The sequence below is a fragment of the Oncorhynchus masou genome, chromosome 17 (assembly GCF_036934945.1).
Source record: "Oncorhynchus masou masou isolate Uvic2021 chromosome 17, UVic_Omas_1.1, whole genome shotgun sequence".
Lineage (NCBI taxonomy): Eukaryota > Metazoa > Chordata > Actinopteri > Salmoniformes > Salmonidae > Oncorhynchus > Oncorhynchus masou.
Window position 1 is genome coordinate 177,954 of NC_088228.1, and position 14,220 is coordinate 192,173.

A 14,220-nucleotide genomic window follows, 5' to 3' on the forward strand; every position below is an offset into this window, starting at 1 on the left:
CTTTTAGTTAGCTGGTCACCTGCTAGCTGGTCATCTTTTAGTTAGCTCGTCACCTTTTAGTTAGCTGGTCACCTGCTAGCTGTTCACCTTTTAGTTAGCTGGTCACCTGCTAGCTGTTCACCTTTTAGTTAGCTGGTCACCTGCGAGCTGTTCACTTTTTAGTTAGCTGGTCACCTGCAAGCTGGTCACTTTTTAGTTAGCTGGTCACCTGCTAGCTGGTCACCTTTTAGATAGCTGGTCATCTTTTAGTTAGCTAGTCACCTTTTAGTTAGCTGGTCACCTTTTAGCAGTTCACTTTTTAGTTAGCTGTTCACCTTTTAGTTAGCTGTTCACCTTTTAGTTCGCTGGTCACCTGCTTGCTGTTCACCTTTTATTTAGCTGGTCACCTGCTAGCTGTTCACCTTTTTAGTTAGCTGTTCAACTTTTAGTTAGCTGGTCACCTGCTAGCTGTTCACCTTTTAGTTAGCTCGTCGCCTTTTAGTTAGCTGGTCACCTGCTAGCTTTTCACCTTTTAGATAGCTGTTCACCTGCTCGCTGTTCACCTTTTAGTTAGCTGGTCACCTGCTAGCTGTTCACCTTTTAGTTAGCTGGTCACTTGCCAGCTGTTTACCTTTTAGTTAGCTAGTCACCTGCTATCTGTTCACCTTTTAGTTAGCTGGTCACCTTTTAGATAGCTGGTCACCTGCTAGCTGTTCACCCTTTAGTTAGCTGGTCACCTGCTAGCTCTTCACCCTTTAGTTAGCTGGTCACCTGCTTGCTGTTCACTTTTTAGATAGCTGGTCACCTGCTAGCTGTTCACCTTTTAGTTAGCTGGTCACCTTTTAGTTAGCTGGTGACCTGCTAGCTGTTCACCTTTTAGTTAGCTGGTCACCTGCTAGCTTTTCACCTTTTAGTTAGGTGGTCACCTGCCAGCTGTTCACCTTTTAGTTAGCTAGTCACCTGCTAGCTGTTCACCTTTTAGTTAGCTGGTCACCTTTTAGATAGCTGGTCACCTGCTAGCTGTTCACCTTTTCGTTAGCTGGTCAACTTTTAGTTAGCTGGTCACCTGCTAGATGTTCACCTTTTAGTTAGCTGTTCACCTGCCAGCTGTTCACCTTTTAGTTAGCTAGTCACCTGCTAGCTGTTCACCTTTTAGTTAGCTGGTCACCTTTTAGATAGCTGGTCACCTGCTAGCTGTTCACCCTTTAGTTAGCTGGTCACCTGCTAGCTGTTCACCCTTTAGTTAGCTGGTCACCTGCTAGCTGTTCAATTTTAATATTGCTGGTCACCTGCTAGCTGTTCACCTTTTAGTTAGCTGGTCAGCTTTTAGTTAGCTGGTCACCTGCTAGCTGTTCACCTGTTAGTTAGCTGTTCACCTACTAGCTTTTCACCTTTTAGATAGCTGGTCACCTGCTAGCTGTTCACCTTTTAGTTAGCTGGTCACCTGCTAGCTGTTCACCTTTTAGTTAGCTGGTCACCTGCTAGCTGTTCACCTTTTAGTTAGCTGGTCACCTGCTAGCTTTTCACCTTTTAGTTAGCTGGTCACCTGTTAGCTGTTCACCTTTTAGTTAGCTGGTCACCTGCTAGCTGGTCATCTTTTAGTTAGCTCGTCACCTTTTAGTTAGCTGGTCACCTGCTAGCTGTTCACCTTTTAGTTAGCTGGTCACCTGCTAGCTGTTCACCTTTTAGTTAGCTGGTCACCTGCAAGCTGGTCACTTTTTAGTTAGCTGGTCACCTGCTAGCTGGTCACCTTTTAGATAGCTGGTCATCTTTTAGTTAGCTAGTCACCTTTTAGTTAGCTGGTCACCTTTTAGCAGTTCACTTTTTAGTTAGCTGTTCACCTTTTAGTTAGCTGTTCACCTTTTAGTTCGCTGGTCACCTGCTTGCTGTTCACCTTTTAGTTAGCTGGTCACCTGCTAGCTGTTCACCTTTTTAGTTAGCTGTTCAACTTTTAGTTAGCTGGTCACCTGCTAGCTGTTCACCTTTTAGTTAGCTCGTCGCCTTTTAGTTAGCTGGTCACCTGCTAGCTTTTCACCTTTTAGATAGCTGTTCACCTGCTCGCTGTTCACCTTTTAGTTAGCTGGTCACCTGCTAGCTGTTCACCTTTTAGTTAGCTGGTCACTTGCCAGCTGTTTACCTTTTAGTTAGCTAGTCACCTGCTATCTGTTCACCTTTTAGTTAGCTGGTCACCTTTTAGATAGCTGGTCACCTGCTAGCTGTTCACCCTTTAGTTAGCTGGTCACCTGCTAGCTCTTCACCCTTTAGTTAGCTGGTCACCTGTCTGCTGTTCACTTTTTAGATAGCTGGTCACCTGCTAGCTGTTCACCTTTTAGTTAGCTGGTCACCTTTTAGTTAGCTGGTGACCTGCTAGCTGTTCACCTTTTAGTTAGCTGGTCACCTGCTAGCTTTTCACCTTTTAGATAGCTGTTCACCTGCTCGCTGTTCACCTTTTAGTTAGCTGGTCACCTGCTAGCTGTTCACCTTTTAGTTAGGTGGTCACCTGCCAGCTGTTCACCTTTTAGTTAGCTAGTCACCTGCTAGCTGTTCACCTTTTAGTTAGCTGGTCACCTTTTAGATAGCTGGTCACCTGCTAGCTGTTCACCTTTTCGTTAGCTGGTCAACTTTTAGTTAGCTGGTCACCTGCTAGATGTTCACCTTTTAGTTAGCTGTTCACCTGCCAGCTGTTCACCTTTTAGTTAGCTAGTCACCTGCTAGCTGTTCACCTTTTAGTTAGCTGGTCACCTTTTAGATAGCTGGTCACCTGCTAGCTGTTCACCCTTTAGTTAGCTGGTCACCTGCTAGCTGTTCACCCTTTAGTTAGCTGGTCACCTGCTAGCTGTTCAATTTTAATATTGCTGGTCACCTGCTAGCTGTTCACCTTTTAGTTAGCTGGTCAGCTTTTAGTTAGCTGGTCACCTGCTAGCTGTTCACCTGTTAGTTAGCTGTTCACCTACTAGCTTTTCACCTTTTAGATAGCTGGTCACCTGCTAGCTGTTCACCTTTTAGTTAGCTGGTCACCTGCTAGCTTTTCACCTTTTAGATAGCTGTTCACCTGCTCGCTGTTCACCTTTTAGTTATCTTGTCACCTTTTAGTTAGCTGGTCACCTATTAGCTGTTCACTTTTTAGTTAGCCGGTCACATGCAAGCTGTTAACCTTTTAGTTAGCTGGTCACCTTTTAGTTAGCTGTTAACCTTTTAGATAGCTGGCCACCTGCAAGCTGTTCACTTTTTAGTTAGCTGGTCACCTGCTAGCTGTTCACCTTTTAGTTAGCTGGTCACCTGCTAGCTGTTCACCTTTTAATTAGCTGGTCACCTGCTAGCTGTTCACCTTTTAGTTAGCTGGTCAACTGCTAGCTGTTCACCTTTTAGTTAGCTGGTCAACTGCTAGCTGTTCACCTTTTAGTTAGCTGGTCACCTGTTAGCTGTTCACCTTTTAGTTAGCTGGTCACCTGCTAGCTGGTCATCTTTTAGTTAGCTAGTCACCTTTTAGTTAGCTGGTCACCTGTTAGCTGTTCACCTTTTAGTTAGCTGGTCACCTGCTAGCTGTTCACCTTTTAGTTAGCTGTTCAACTTTTCGTTAGCTGGTCACCTGCCAGCTGTTCACCTTTTAGTTAGCTGGTCACCTGCTAGCTGTTCACCTTTTGTTTAGCTGGTCACCTGCTAGCTGTTCACCTTTTAGTTAGCTGGTCACCTTTTAGTTAGCTGGTCACCTTTTAGTTAGCTGGTCACCTTTTAGATAGCTGGTCACCTGCTAGCTGTTCACCTTTTAGTTAGCTGGTCACCTGCTAGCTGTTCACCTTTTAGTTAGCTGGTCACCTGCTAGCTGTTCACCTTTTAGTTAGCTGGTCACCTGCTAGCTGTTCACCTTTTGTTTAGCTGGTAACCTGCTAGCTGTTCACCTTTTAGTTAGCTGGTCACCTTTTAGTTAGCTGGTCACCTTTTAGTTAGCTGGTCACCTTTTAGATAGCTGGTCACCTGCTAGCTGTTCACTTTATAGTTAGCTGGTCACCTGCTAGCTGGTCACCTTTTAGATAGCTGGTCACCTGCTAGCTGTTCACCTTTAAGTTAGTTGGTCACCTTTTAGTTATCTTGTCACCTTTTAGTTAGCTGGTCACCTATTAGCTGTTCACTTTTTAGTTAGCGGTCACATGCAAGCTGTTAACCTTTTAGTTAGCTGGTCACCTTTTAGTTAGCTGTTAACCTTTTAGATAGCTGGCCACCTGCAAGCTGTTCACTTTTTAGTTAGCTGGTCACCTGCTAGCTGTTCACCTTTTAGTTAGCTGGTCACCTGCTAGCTGTTCACCTTTTAATTAGCTGGTCACCTGCTAGCTGTTCACCTTTTAGTTAGCTGGTCAACTGCTAGCTGTTCACCTTTTAGTTAGCTGGTCAACTGCTAGCTGTTCACCTTTTAGTTAGCTGGTCACCTGTTAGCTGTTCACCTTTTAGTTAGCTGGTCACCTGCTAGCTGGTCATCTTTTAGTTAGCTCGTCACCTTTTAGTTAGCTGGTCACCTGCTAGCTGTTCACCTTTTAGTTAGCTGGTCACCTGCTAGCTGTTCACCTTTTAGTTAGCTGGTCACCTGCGAGCTGTTCACTTTTTAGTTAGCTGGTCACCTGCAAGCTGGTCACTTTTTAGTTAGCTGGTCACCTGCTAGCTGGTCACCTTTTAGATAGCTGGTCATCTTTTAGTTAGCTAGTCACCTTTTAGTTAGCTGGTCACCTTTTAGCAGTTCACTTTTTAGTTAGCTGTTCACCTTTTAGTTAGCTGTTCACCTTTTAGTTCGCTGGTCACCTGCTTGCTGTTCACCTTTTATTTAGCTGGTCACCTGCTAGCTGTTCACCTTTTTAGTTAGCTGTTCAACTTTTAGTTAGCTGGTCACCTGCTAGCTGTTCACCTTTTAGTTAGCTCGTCGCCTTTTAGTTAGCTGGTCACCTGCTAGCTTTTCACCTTTTAGATAGCTGTTCACCTGCTCGCTGTTCACCTTTTAGTTAGCTGGTCACCTGCTAGCTGTTCACCTTTTAGTTAGCTGGTCACTTGCCAGCTGTTTACCTTTTAGTTAGCTAGTCACCTGCTATCTGTTCACCTTTTAGTTAGCTGGTCACCTTTTAGATAGCTGGTCACCTGCTAGCTGTTCACCCTTTAGTTAGCTGGTCACCTGCTAGCTCTTCACCCTTTAGTTAGCTGGTCACCTGCTTGCTGTTCACTTTTTAGATAGCTGGTCACCTGCTAGCTGTTCACCTTTTAGTTAGCTGGTCACCTTTTAGTTAGCTGGTGACCTGCTAGCTGTTCACCTTTTAGTTAGCTGGTCACCTGCTAGCTTTTCACCTTTTAGTTAGGTGGTCACCTGCCAGCTGTTCACCTTTTAGTTAGCTAGTCACCTGCTAGCTGTTCACCTTTTAGTTAGCTGGTCACCTTTTAGATAGCTGGTCACCTGCTAGCTGTTCACCTTTTCGTTAGCTGGTCAACTTTTAGTTAGCTGGTCACCTGCTAGATGTTCACCTTTTAGTTAGCTGTTCACCTGCCAGCTGTTCACCTTTTAGTTAGCTAGTCACCTGCTAGCTGTTCACCTTTTAGTTAGCTGGTCACCTTTTAGATAGCTGGTCACCTGCTAGCTGTTCACCCTTTAGTTAGCTGGTCACCTGCTAGCTGTTCACCCTTTAGTTAGCTGGTCACCTGCTAGCTGTTCAATTTTAATATTGCTGGTCACCTGCTAGCTGTTCACCTTTTAGTTAGCTGGTCAGCTTTTAGTTAGCTGGTCACCTGCTAGCTGTTCACCTGTTAGTTAGCTGTTCACCTACTAGCTTTTCACCTTTTAGATAGCTGGTCACCTGCTAGCTGTTCACCTTTTAGTTAGCTGGTCACCTGCTAGCTGTTCACCTTTTAGTTAGCTGGTCACCTGCTAGCTGTTCACCTTTTAGTTAGCTGGTCACCTGCTAGCTTTTCACCTTTTAGTTAGCTGGTCACCTGTTAGCTGTTCACCTTTTAGTTAGCTGGTCACCTGCTAGCTGGTCATCTTTTAGTTAGCTCGTCACCTTTTAGTTAGCTGGTCACCTGCTAGCTGTTCACCTTTTAGTTAGCTGGTCACCTGCTAGCTGTTCACCTTTTAGTTAGCTGGTCACCTGCAAGCTGGTCACTTTTTAGTTAGCTGGTCACCTGCTAGCTGGTCACCTTTTAGATAGCTGGTCATCTTTTAGTTAGCTAGTCACCTTTTAGTTAGCTGGTCACCTTTTAGCAGTTCACTTTTTAGTTAGCTGTTCACCTTTTAGTTAGCTGTTCACCTTTTAGTTAAGCTGGTCACCTGCTTGCTGTTCACCTTTTAGTTAGCTGGTCACCTGCTAGCTGTTCACCTTTTTAGTTAGCTGTTCAACTTTTAGTTAGCTGGTCACCTGCTAGCTGTTCACCTTTTAGTTAGCTCGTCGCCTTTTAGTTAGCTGGTCACCTGCTAGCTTTTCACCTTTTAGATAGCTGTTCACCTGCTCGCTGTTCACCTTTTAGTTAGCTGGTCACCTGCTAGCTGTTCACCTTTTAGTTAGCTGGTCACTTGCCAGCTGTTTACCTTTTAGTTAGCTAGTCACCTGCTATCTGTTCACCTTTTAGTTAGCTGGTCACCTTTTAGATAGCTGGTCACCTGCTAGCTGTTCACCCTTTAGTTAGCTGGTCACCTGCTAGCTCTTCACCCTTTAGTTAGCTGGTCACCTGTCTGCTGTTCACTTTTTAGATAGCTGGTCACCTGCTAGCTGTTCACCTTTTAGTTAGCTGGTCACCTTTTAGTTAGCTGGTGACCTGCTAGCTGTTCACCTTTTAGTTAGCTGGTCACCTGCTAGCTTTTCACCTTTTAGATAGCTGTTCACCTGCTCGCTGTTCACCTTTTAGTTAGCTGGTCACCTGCTAGCTGTTCACCTTTTAGTTAGGTGGTCACCTGCCAGCTGTTCACCTTTTAGTTAGCTAGTCACCTGCTAGCTGTTCACCTTTAGTTAGCTGGTCACCTTTTAGATAGCTGGTCACCTGCTAGCTGTTCACCTTTTCGTTAGCTGGTCAACTTTTAGTTAGCTGGTCACCTGCTAGATGTTCACCTTTTAGTTAGCTGTTCACCTGCCAGCTGTTCACCTTTTAGTTAGCTAGTCACCTGCTAGCTGTTCACCTTTTAGTTAGCTGGTCACCTTTTAGATAGCTGGTCACCTGCTAGCTGTTCACCCTTTAGTTAGCTGGTCACCTGCTAGCTGTTCACCCTTTAGTTAGCTGGTCACCTGCTAGCTGTTCAATTTTAATATTGCTGGTCACCTGCTAGCTGTTCACCTTTTAGTTAGCTGGTCAGCTTTTAGTTAGCTGGTCACCTGCTAGCTGTTCACCTGTTAGTTAGCTGTTCACCTACTAGCTTTTCACCTTTTAGATAGCTGGTCACCTGCTAGCTGTTCACCTTTTAGTTAGCTGGTCACCTGCTAGCTGTTCACCTTTTAGTTAGCTGGTCACCTGCTAGCTGTTCACCTTTTAGTTAGCTGGTCACCTGCTAGCTTTTCGCCTTTTAGATAGCTGTTCACCTGCTCGCTGTTCACCTTTTAGTTAGCTGGTCACCTGGTAGCTGTTCACCTTTTAGTTAGCTGGTCACCTGCCAGCTGTTCACCTTTTAGTTAGCTAGTCACCTGCTAGCTGTTCACATTTTAGTTAGCTGGTCACCTTTTAGATAGCTGGTCACCTGCTAGCTGTTCACCTTTTAGTTAGCTGGTCACCTTTTAGTTAGCTGGTCACCTGCTAGATGTTCACCTTTTAGTTAGCTGGTCACCTACTAGCTTTTCACCTTTTAGATAGCTGGTCACCTGCTAGCTGTTCACCTTTTAGTTAGCTGGTCACCTGCTAGCTGTTCACCTTTTAGTTAGCTGGTCACCTGCTAGCTGTTCACCTTTTAGTTAGCTGGTCACCTGCTAGCTGTTAACCTTTTAGTTAGCTGGTCAACTGCTAGCTGTTCACCTTTTAGTTAGCTGGTCAACTGCTAGCTGTTCACCTTTTAGTTAGCTGGTCACCTGTTAGCTGTTCACCTTTTAGTTAGCTGGTCACCTGCTAGCTGGTCATCTTTTAGTTAGCTCGTCACCTTTTAGTTAGCTGGTCACCTGCTAGCTGTTCACCTTTTAGTTAGCTGGTCACCTGCTAGCTGTTCACCTTTTAGTTAGCTGGTCACCTGCGAGCTGTTCACTTTTTAGTTAGCTGGTCACCTGCAAGCTGGTCACTTTTTAGTTAGCTGGTCACCTGCTAGCTGGTCACCTTTTAGATAGCTGGTCATCTTTTAGTTAGCTAGTCACCTTTTAGTTAGCTGGTCACCTTTTAGCAGTTCACTTTTTAGTTAGCTGTTCACCTTTTAGTTAGCTGTTCACCTTTTAGTTCGCTGGTCACCTGCTTGCTGTTCACCTTTTATTTAGCTGGTCACCTGCTAGCTGTTCACCTTTTTAGTTAGCTGTTCAACTTTTAGTTAGCTGGTCACCTGCTAGCTGTTCACCTTTTAGTTAGCTCGTCGCCTTTTAGTTAGCTGGTCACCTGCTAGCTTTTCACCTTTTAGATAGCTGTTCACCTGCTCGCTGTTCACCTTTTAGTTAGCTGGTCACCTGCTAGCTGTTCACCTTTAGTTAGCTGGTCACTTGCCAGCTGTTTACCTTTTAGTTAGCTAGTCACCTGCTATCTGTTCACCTTTTAGTTAGCTGGTCACCTTTTAGATAGCTGGTCACCTGCTAGCTGTTCACCCTTTAGTTAGCTGGTCACCTGCTAGCTCTTCACCCTTTAGTTAGCTGGTCACCTGCTTGCTGTTCACTTTTTAGATAGCTGGTCACCTGCTAGCTGTTCACCTTTTAGTTAGCTGGTCACCTTTTAGTTAGCTGGTGACCTGCTAGCTGTTCACCTTTTAGTTAGCTGGTCACCTGCTAGCTTTTCACCTTTAGTTAGGTGGTCACCTGCCAGCTGTTCACCTTTTAGTTAGCTAGTCACCTGCTAGCTGTTCACCTTTTAGTTAGCTGGTCACCTTTTAGATAGCTGGTCACCTGCTAGCTGTTCACCTTTTCGTTAGCTGGTCAACTTTTAGTTAGCTGGTCACCTGCTAGATGTTCACCTTTTAGTTAGCTGTTCACCTGCCAGCTGTTCACCTTTTAGTTAGCTAGTCACCTGCTAGCTGTTCACCTTTTAGTTAGCTGGTCACCTTTTAGATAGCTGGTCACCTGCTAGCTGTTCACCCTTTAGTTAGCTGGTCACCTGCTAGCTGTTCACCCTTTAGTTAGCTGGTCACCTGCTAGCTGTTCAATTTTAATATTGCTGGTCACCTGCTAGCTGTTCACCTTTTAGTTAGCTGGTCAGCTTTTAGTTAGCTGGTCACCTGCTAGCTGTTCACCTGTTAGTTAGCTGTTCACCTACTAGCTTTTCACCTTTTAGATAGCTGGTCACCTGCTAGCTGTTCACCTTTTAGTTAGCTGGTCACCTGCTAGCTGTTCACCTTTTAGTTAGCTGGTCACCTGCTAGCTGTTCACCTTTTAGTTAGCTGGTCACCTGCTAGCTTTTCACCTTTTAGTTAGCTGGTCACCTGTTAGCTGTTCACCTTTTAGTTAGCTGGTCACCTGCTAGCTGGTCATCTTTTAGTTAGCTCGTCACCTTTTAGTTAGCTGGTCACCTGCTAGCTGTTCACCTTTTAGTTAGCTGGTCACCTGCTAGCTGTTCACCTTTTAGTTAGCTGGTCACCTGCAAGCTGGTCACTTTTTAGTTAGCTGGTCACCTGCTAGCTGGTCACCTTTTAGATAGCTGGTCATCTTTTAGTTAGCTAGTCACCTTTTAGTTAGCTGGTCACCTTTTAGCAGTTCACTTTTTAGTTAGCTGTTCACCTTTTAGTTAGCTGTTCACCTTTTAGTTCGCTGGTCACCTGCTTGCTGTTCACCTTTTAGTTAGCTGGTCACCTGCTAGCTGTTCACCTTTTTAGTTAGCTGTTCAACTTTTAGTTAGCTGGTCACCTGCTAGCTGTTCACCTTTTAGTTAGCTCGTCGCCTTTTAGTTAGCTGGTCACCTGCTAGCTTTTCACCTTTTAGATAGCTGTTCACCTGCTCGCTGTTCACCTTTTAGTTAGCTGGTCACCTGCTAGCTGTTCACCTTTTAGTTAGCTGGTCACTTGCCAGCTGTTTACCTTTTAGTTAGCTAGTCACCTGCTATCTGTTCACCTTTTAGTTAGCTGGTCACCTTTTAGATAGCTGGTCACCTGCTAGCTGTTCACCCTTTAGTTAGCTGGTCACCTGCTAGCTCTTCACCCTTTAGTTAGCTGGTCACCTGTCTGCTGTTCACTTTTTAGATAGCTGGTCACCTGCTAGCTGTTCACCTTTTAGTTAGCTGGTCACCTTTTAGTTAGCTGGTGACCTGCTAGCTGTTCACCTTTTAGTTAGCTGGTCACCTGCTAGCTTTTCACCTTTTAGATAGCTGTTCACCTGCTCGCTGTTCACCTTTTAGTTAGCTGGTCACCTGCTAGCTGTTCACCTTTTAGTTAGGTGGTCACCTGCCAGCTGTTCACCTTTTAGTTAGCTAGTCACCTGCTAGCTGTTCACCTTTTAGTTAGCTGGTCACCTTTTAGATAGCTGGTCACCTGCTAGCTGTTCACCTTTTCGTTAGCTGGTCAACTTTTAGTTAGCTGGTCACCTGCTAGATGTTCACCTTTTAGTTAGCTGTTCACCTGCCAGCTGTTCACCTTTTAGTTAGCTAGTCACCTGCTAGCTGTTCACCTTTTAGTTAGCTGGTCACCTTTTAGATAGCTGGTCACCTGCTAGCTGTTCACCCTTTAGTTAGCTGGTCACCTGCTAGCTGTTCACCCTTTAGTTAGCTGGTCACCTGCTAGCTGTTCAATTTTAATATTGCTGGTCACCTGCTAGCTGTTCACCTTTTAGTTAGCTGGTCAGCTTTTAGTTAGCTGGTCACCTGCTAGCTGTTCACCTGTTAGTTAGCTGTTCACCTACTAGCTTTTCACCTTTTAGATAGCTGGTCACCTGCTAGCTGTTCACCTTTAGTTAGCTGGTCACCTGCTAGCTGTTCACCTTTTAGTTAGCTGGTCACCTGCTAGCTGTTCACCTTTTAGTTAGCTGGTCACCTGCTAGCTTTTCGCCTTTTAGATAGCTGTTCACCTGCTCGCTGTTCACCTTTTAGTTAGCTGGTCACCTGGTAGCTGTTCACCTTTTAGTTAGCTGGTCACCTGCCAGCTGTTCACCTTTTAGTTAGCTAGTCACCTGCTAGCTGTTCACATTTTAGTTAGCTGGTCACCTTTTAGATAGCTGGTCACCTGCTAGCTGTTCACCTTTTAGTTAGCTGGTCACCTTTTAGTTAGCTGGTCACCTGCTAGATGTTCACCTTTTAGTTAGCTGGTCACCTACTAGCTTTTCACCTTTTAGATAGCTGGTCACCTGCTAGCTGTTCACCTTTTAGTTAGCTGGTCACCTGCTAGCTGTTCACCTTTTAGTTAGCTGGTCACCTGCTAGCTGTTCACCTTTTAGTTAGCTGGTCACCTGCTAGCTGTTCACCTTTTAGTTAGCTGGTCACCTGCTAGCTGTTCACCTTTTAGTTAGCTGGTCACCTGCTAGCTGTTCACCTTTTAGTTAGCTGGTCAACTGCTAGCTGTTCACCTTTTAGTTACCTGGTCACCTGCTAGCTGTTCACCTTTTAGTTAGCTGGTCACCTTTTCGATAGCTGGTCACCTGCTAGCCAAATGTGCCTAATTGGTTTATTAATACATTTTCAAGTTCAAAATTGTGCACTCTCCTCAAAAAATAGCATGGTATTATTTCATTGTAATAGCTACTGTAAATTGGACAGTGCAGTTAGATTAACAAGAATGTAAGCTTTCTGCAAATATCAGATATGTCTATGTCCTGGGAAATGTTCTTGTTACTTACAACCTCATGCTAATCACATTAGCCTACGTTAGCTCAACCATCCTGCGTGGGACACACCGATTACGTAGAGGTTAATTGGTACAAGACTAACAATTTGCCTCCATCCACAGTAAAATATGATGACTGTACCTAATAACAACAGGAAATATAGGAACCTGGCCTTAAATATTCCTAGCCATTCATTGGCTAATTCAACATCATGACAGGAGTTTACAGTACTCATATATCTGATGTTTGATTCACTATTTAGCAGCATAGGGAATGCATGGTGAAAAAGACATCCCAGGAAATGTATTTGACTCACTCTTATCAATTTGACTAATAGTCAATGACTAAAATTTGAGGGGATATTACTAAATCATATTATTAAGTTAAATAAATATAAGATATCAACTGTTTTCTCAAAAGTCTCCCACAACAATATCAGGCACGTAATTGGTCTTCAATGTGACAGAACCGATAGCAGATGTGTTTTAATTATTTAACCTTTATTTAACTAGCCAAGTCAGTTAAGAACAAATTCTTATTTACAATGATGGCTTACCAAAAGGCAAACACACATCACGACAAGATAGACAACACAACACTAAATAAAGAGAGACCTAAGACAACAACATAGCATGGCAGCAACACATGACAACACAGCATGTTGGCAACACCACATGACAACAACATGGTAGCAACACAACATGATACAAACATTATTGGGAACAGCAAGAAGGTAGATGCTATAAATATTTGTAACAGTCTGCCTGCAGGGCACAGTACGCGCTGTTACAGCGTGTGTGTGCGCGCGCACAGTACAAGCTGCGGACAATTCGGGGCGTGTTTGTTTCTCATGGGGTGGAGAGGGGAGGGGCTGGGGTCGAAGGAAGGCAGGGAGGATGGGAGGGGAAAGGAGTCTAACAGCTACGTCGTTCCAGTGGAGTCAACAGCGACCCGCAAAGAGATCTCCAACATTTTGTCAGGTTCTGCTCAGTTACCGGGCGGCCGCACATAGGATACCAACTTTTAAAAGATACATATATCTGAACTTTTCTTGTCCATGTTCCGTAGTAGTTAATTTAATCTGTTGTCTACGATGAAGTGGGGAGCAGCTGATTTGGGGGTAACATGGACATTGTTCTCTCTGTTCTTCAACTTTTCTGTCACCAACGGACAAAATCCGCCGAACTACAACCTTTTCCAAGGAGCTGCGTACCAGGGCGCGAGACACAGACAGTTACAGAGGAATAGGTAAATTATTATTTGTATCTATTGTTAATCTGTTTTATTTATTTCCATTTGCCTCAAACGAGTTGTGTTCTTTGTCGTTGCGATCTTATTTTATTTAGGACTTTTTCTCTTTAATTAGTGCAGTAAATGGAGAGATTACACGTGATTACATTGAATTAATTCAATATATAATTCAATATACGTTTTACATTTTGCATTATTTTACTGCAGTTATTTATCACTAAATTGTTGCATTGAGTTGTTTCTGAGTTTTGTTATGGAGAATAATGCATCACTGAGTGTGTCTAGTCTTGTCTGTTTGCTGCAGCATTATAATCTGTGTTCTGTGTTCTGATGCAGCCTGTCTGTGACTCCACTGTACATATCAACCGATCTGCTCTAATCCATAATGATAAAATCACATGTCAATCAGTATATATACTAATTGGAGGTGGAAACCAGTCACCCTGTAATGTGATAGGCTGGTAATCTGCACCAGTCAGCTACAGCTAAATGATCCACATAGATGCTGACTTTTATTTCTCTCTTTTTTCTCAAGTATTTCTATCAGACAATAGACTATTTGTATCTTATTTCTCAAGCTTGGAAGGGTTGGAATTGTTGCCTGATGGTTGGTTACCAATGACATATTTTGCTTACACATCTCTCTCTCTTTCTCTCCTCCCCCTCTAGGAACTGGTGTGCATATGTGGTCCATAAGAACGTGAGCTGTACCGTCCAGGGGAACGTGGAGAGCTTTGTGGAGCCTGAGGTGGCACCGTGCCCAAACCATGACCCAGACTGTGAGCAACAAGTGATGTAAGTTTCCCTGGAGAGAGGGATGGGTGGAGGACAGTTAGAGGGATGACAGAGTGGGATGGGTGGAGGACAGAGAGGGATGACAGAGAGGGATGGGTGGAGGACAGAGAGGGATGACAGAGAGGGATGGGTGGAGGACAGAGAGGGATGGGTGGAAGACAGAGAGGGAGGAATGACAGAGAGGGATGGGAGAGAGACCTGGGTGGAGGACAGCGAGAAAGAGGGATGGGAGGGAGTGATGGGTGGGTGGGTGGAGGACTGTGAGAGAGAGAGAGGGATGGGTGGAGGACAGCGAGTGAGGGGTGGGTGGAGG

General features: G+C 44.5%; 1 protein-coding gene across 2 annotated transcripts in view; it reads left to right on the forward strand.

Moving 5' to 3' along the window:
- The first annotated feature begins 12,749 nt into the window (after nt 1–12,749).
- Nucleotides 12,750–14,220, forward strand: part of emilin2a (elastin microfibril interfacer 2a) — an 83,487-nt gene continuing 82,016 nt past the window's right edge. For both annotated transcript variants that reach the window (XM_064992002.1, XM_064992004.1), the window contains exons 1-2: nt 12,750–13,109; nt 13,782–13,907. In XM_064992002.1, the coding sequence (XP_064848074.1) occupies nt 12,955–13,109; nt 13,782–13,907 (281 nt within the window). In that variant the 5' untranslated portion in view covers nt 12,750–12,954. The remainder of the gene's footprint in view (nt 13,110–13,781; nt 13,908–14,220) is intronic.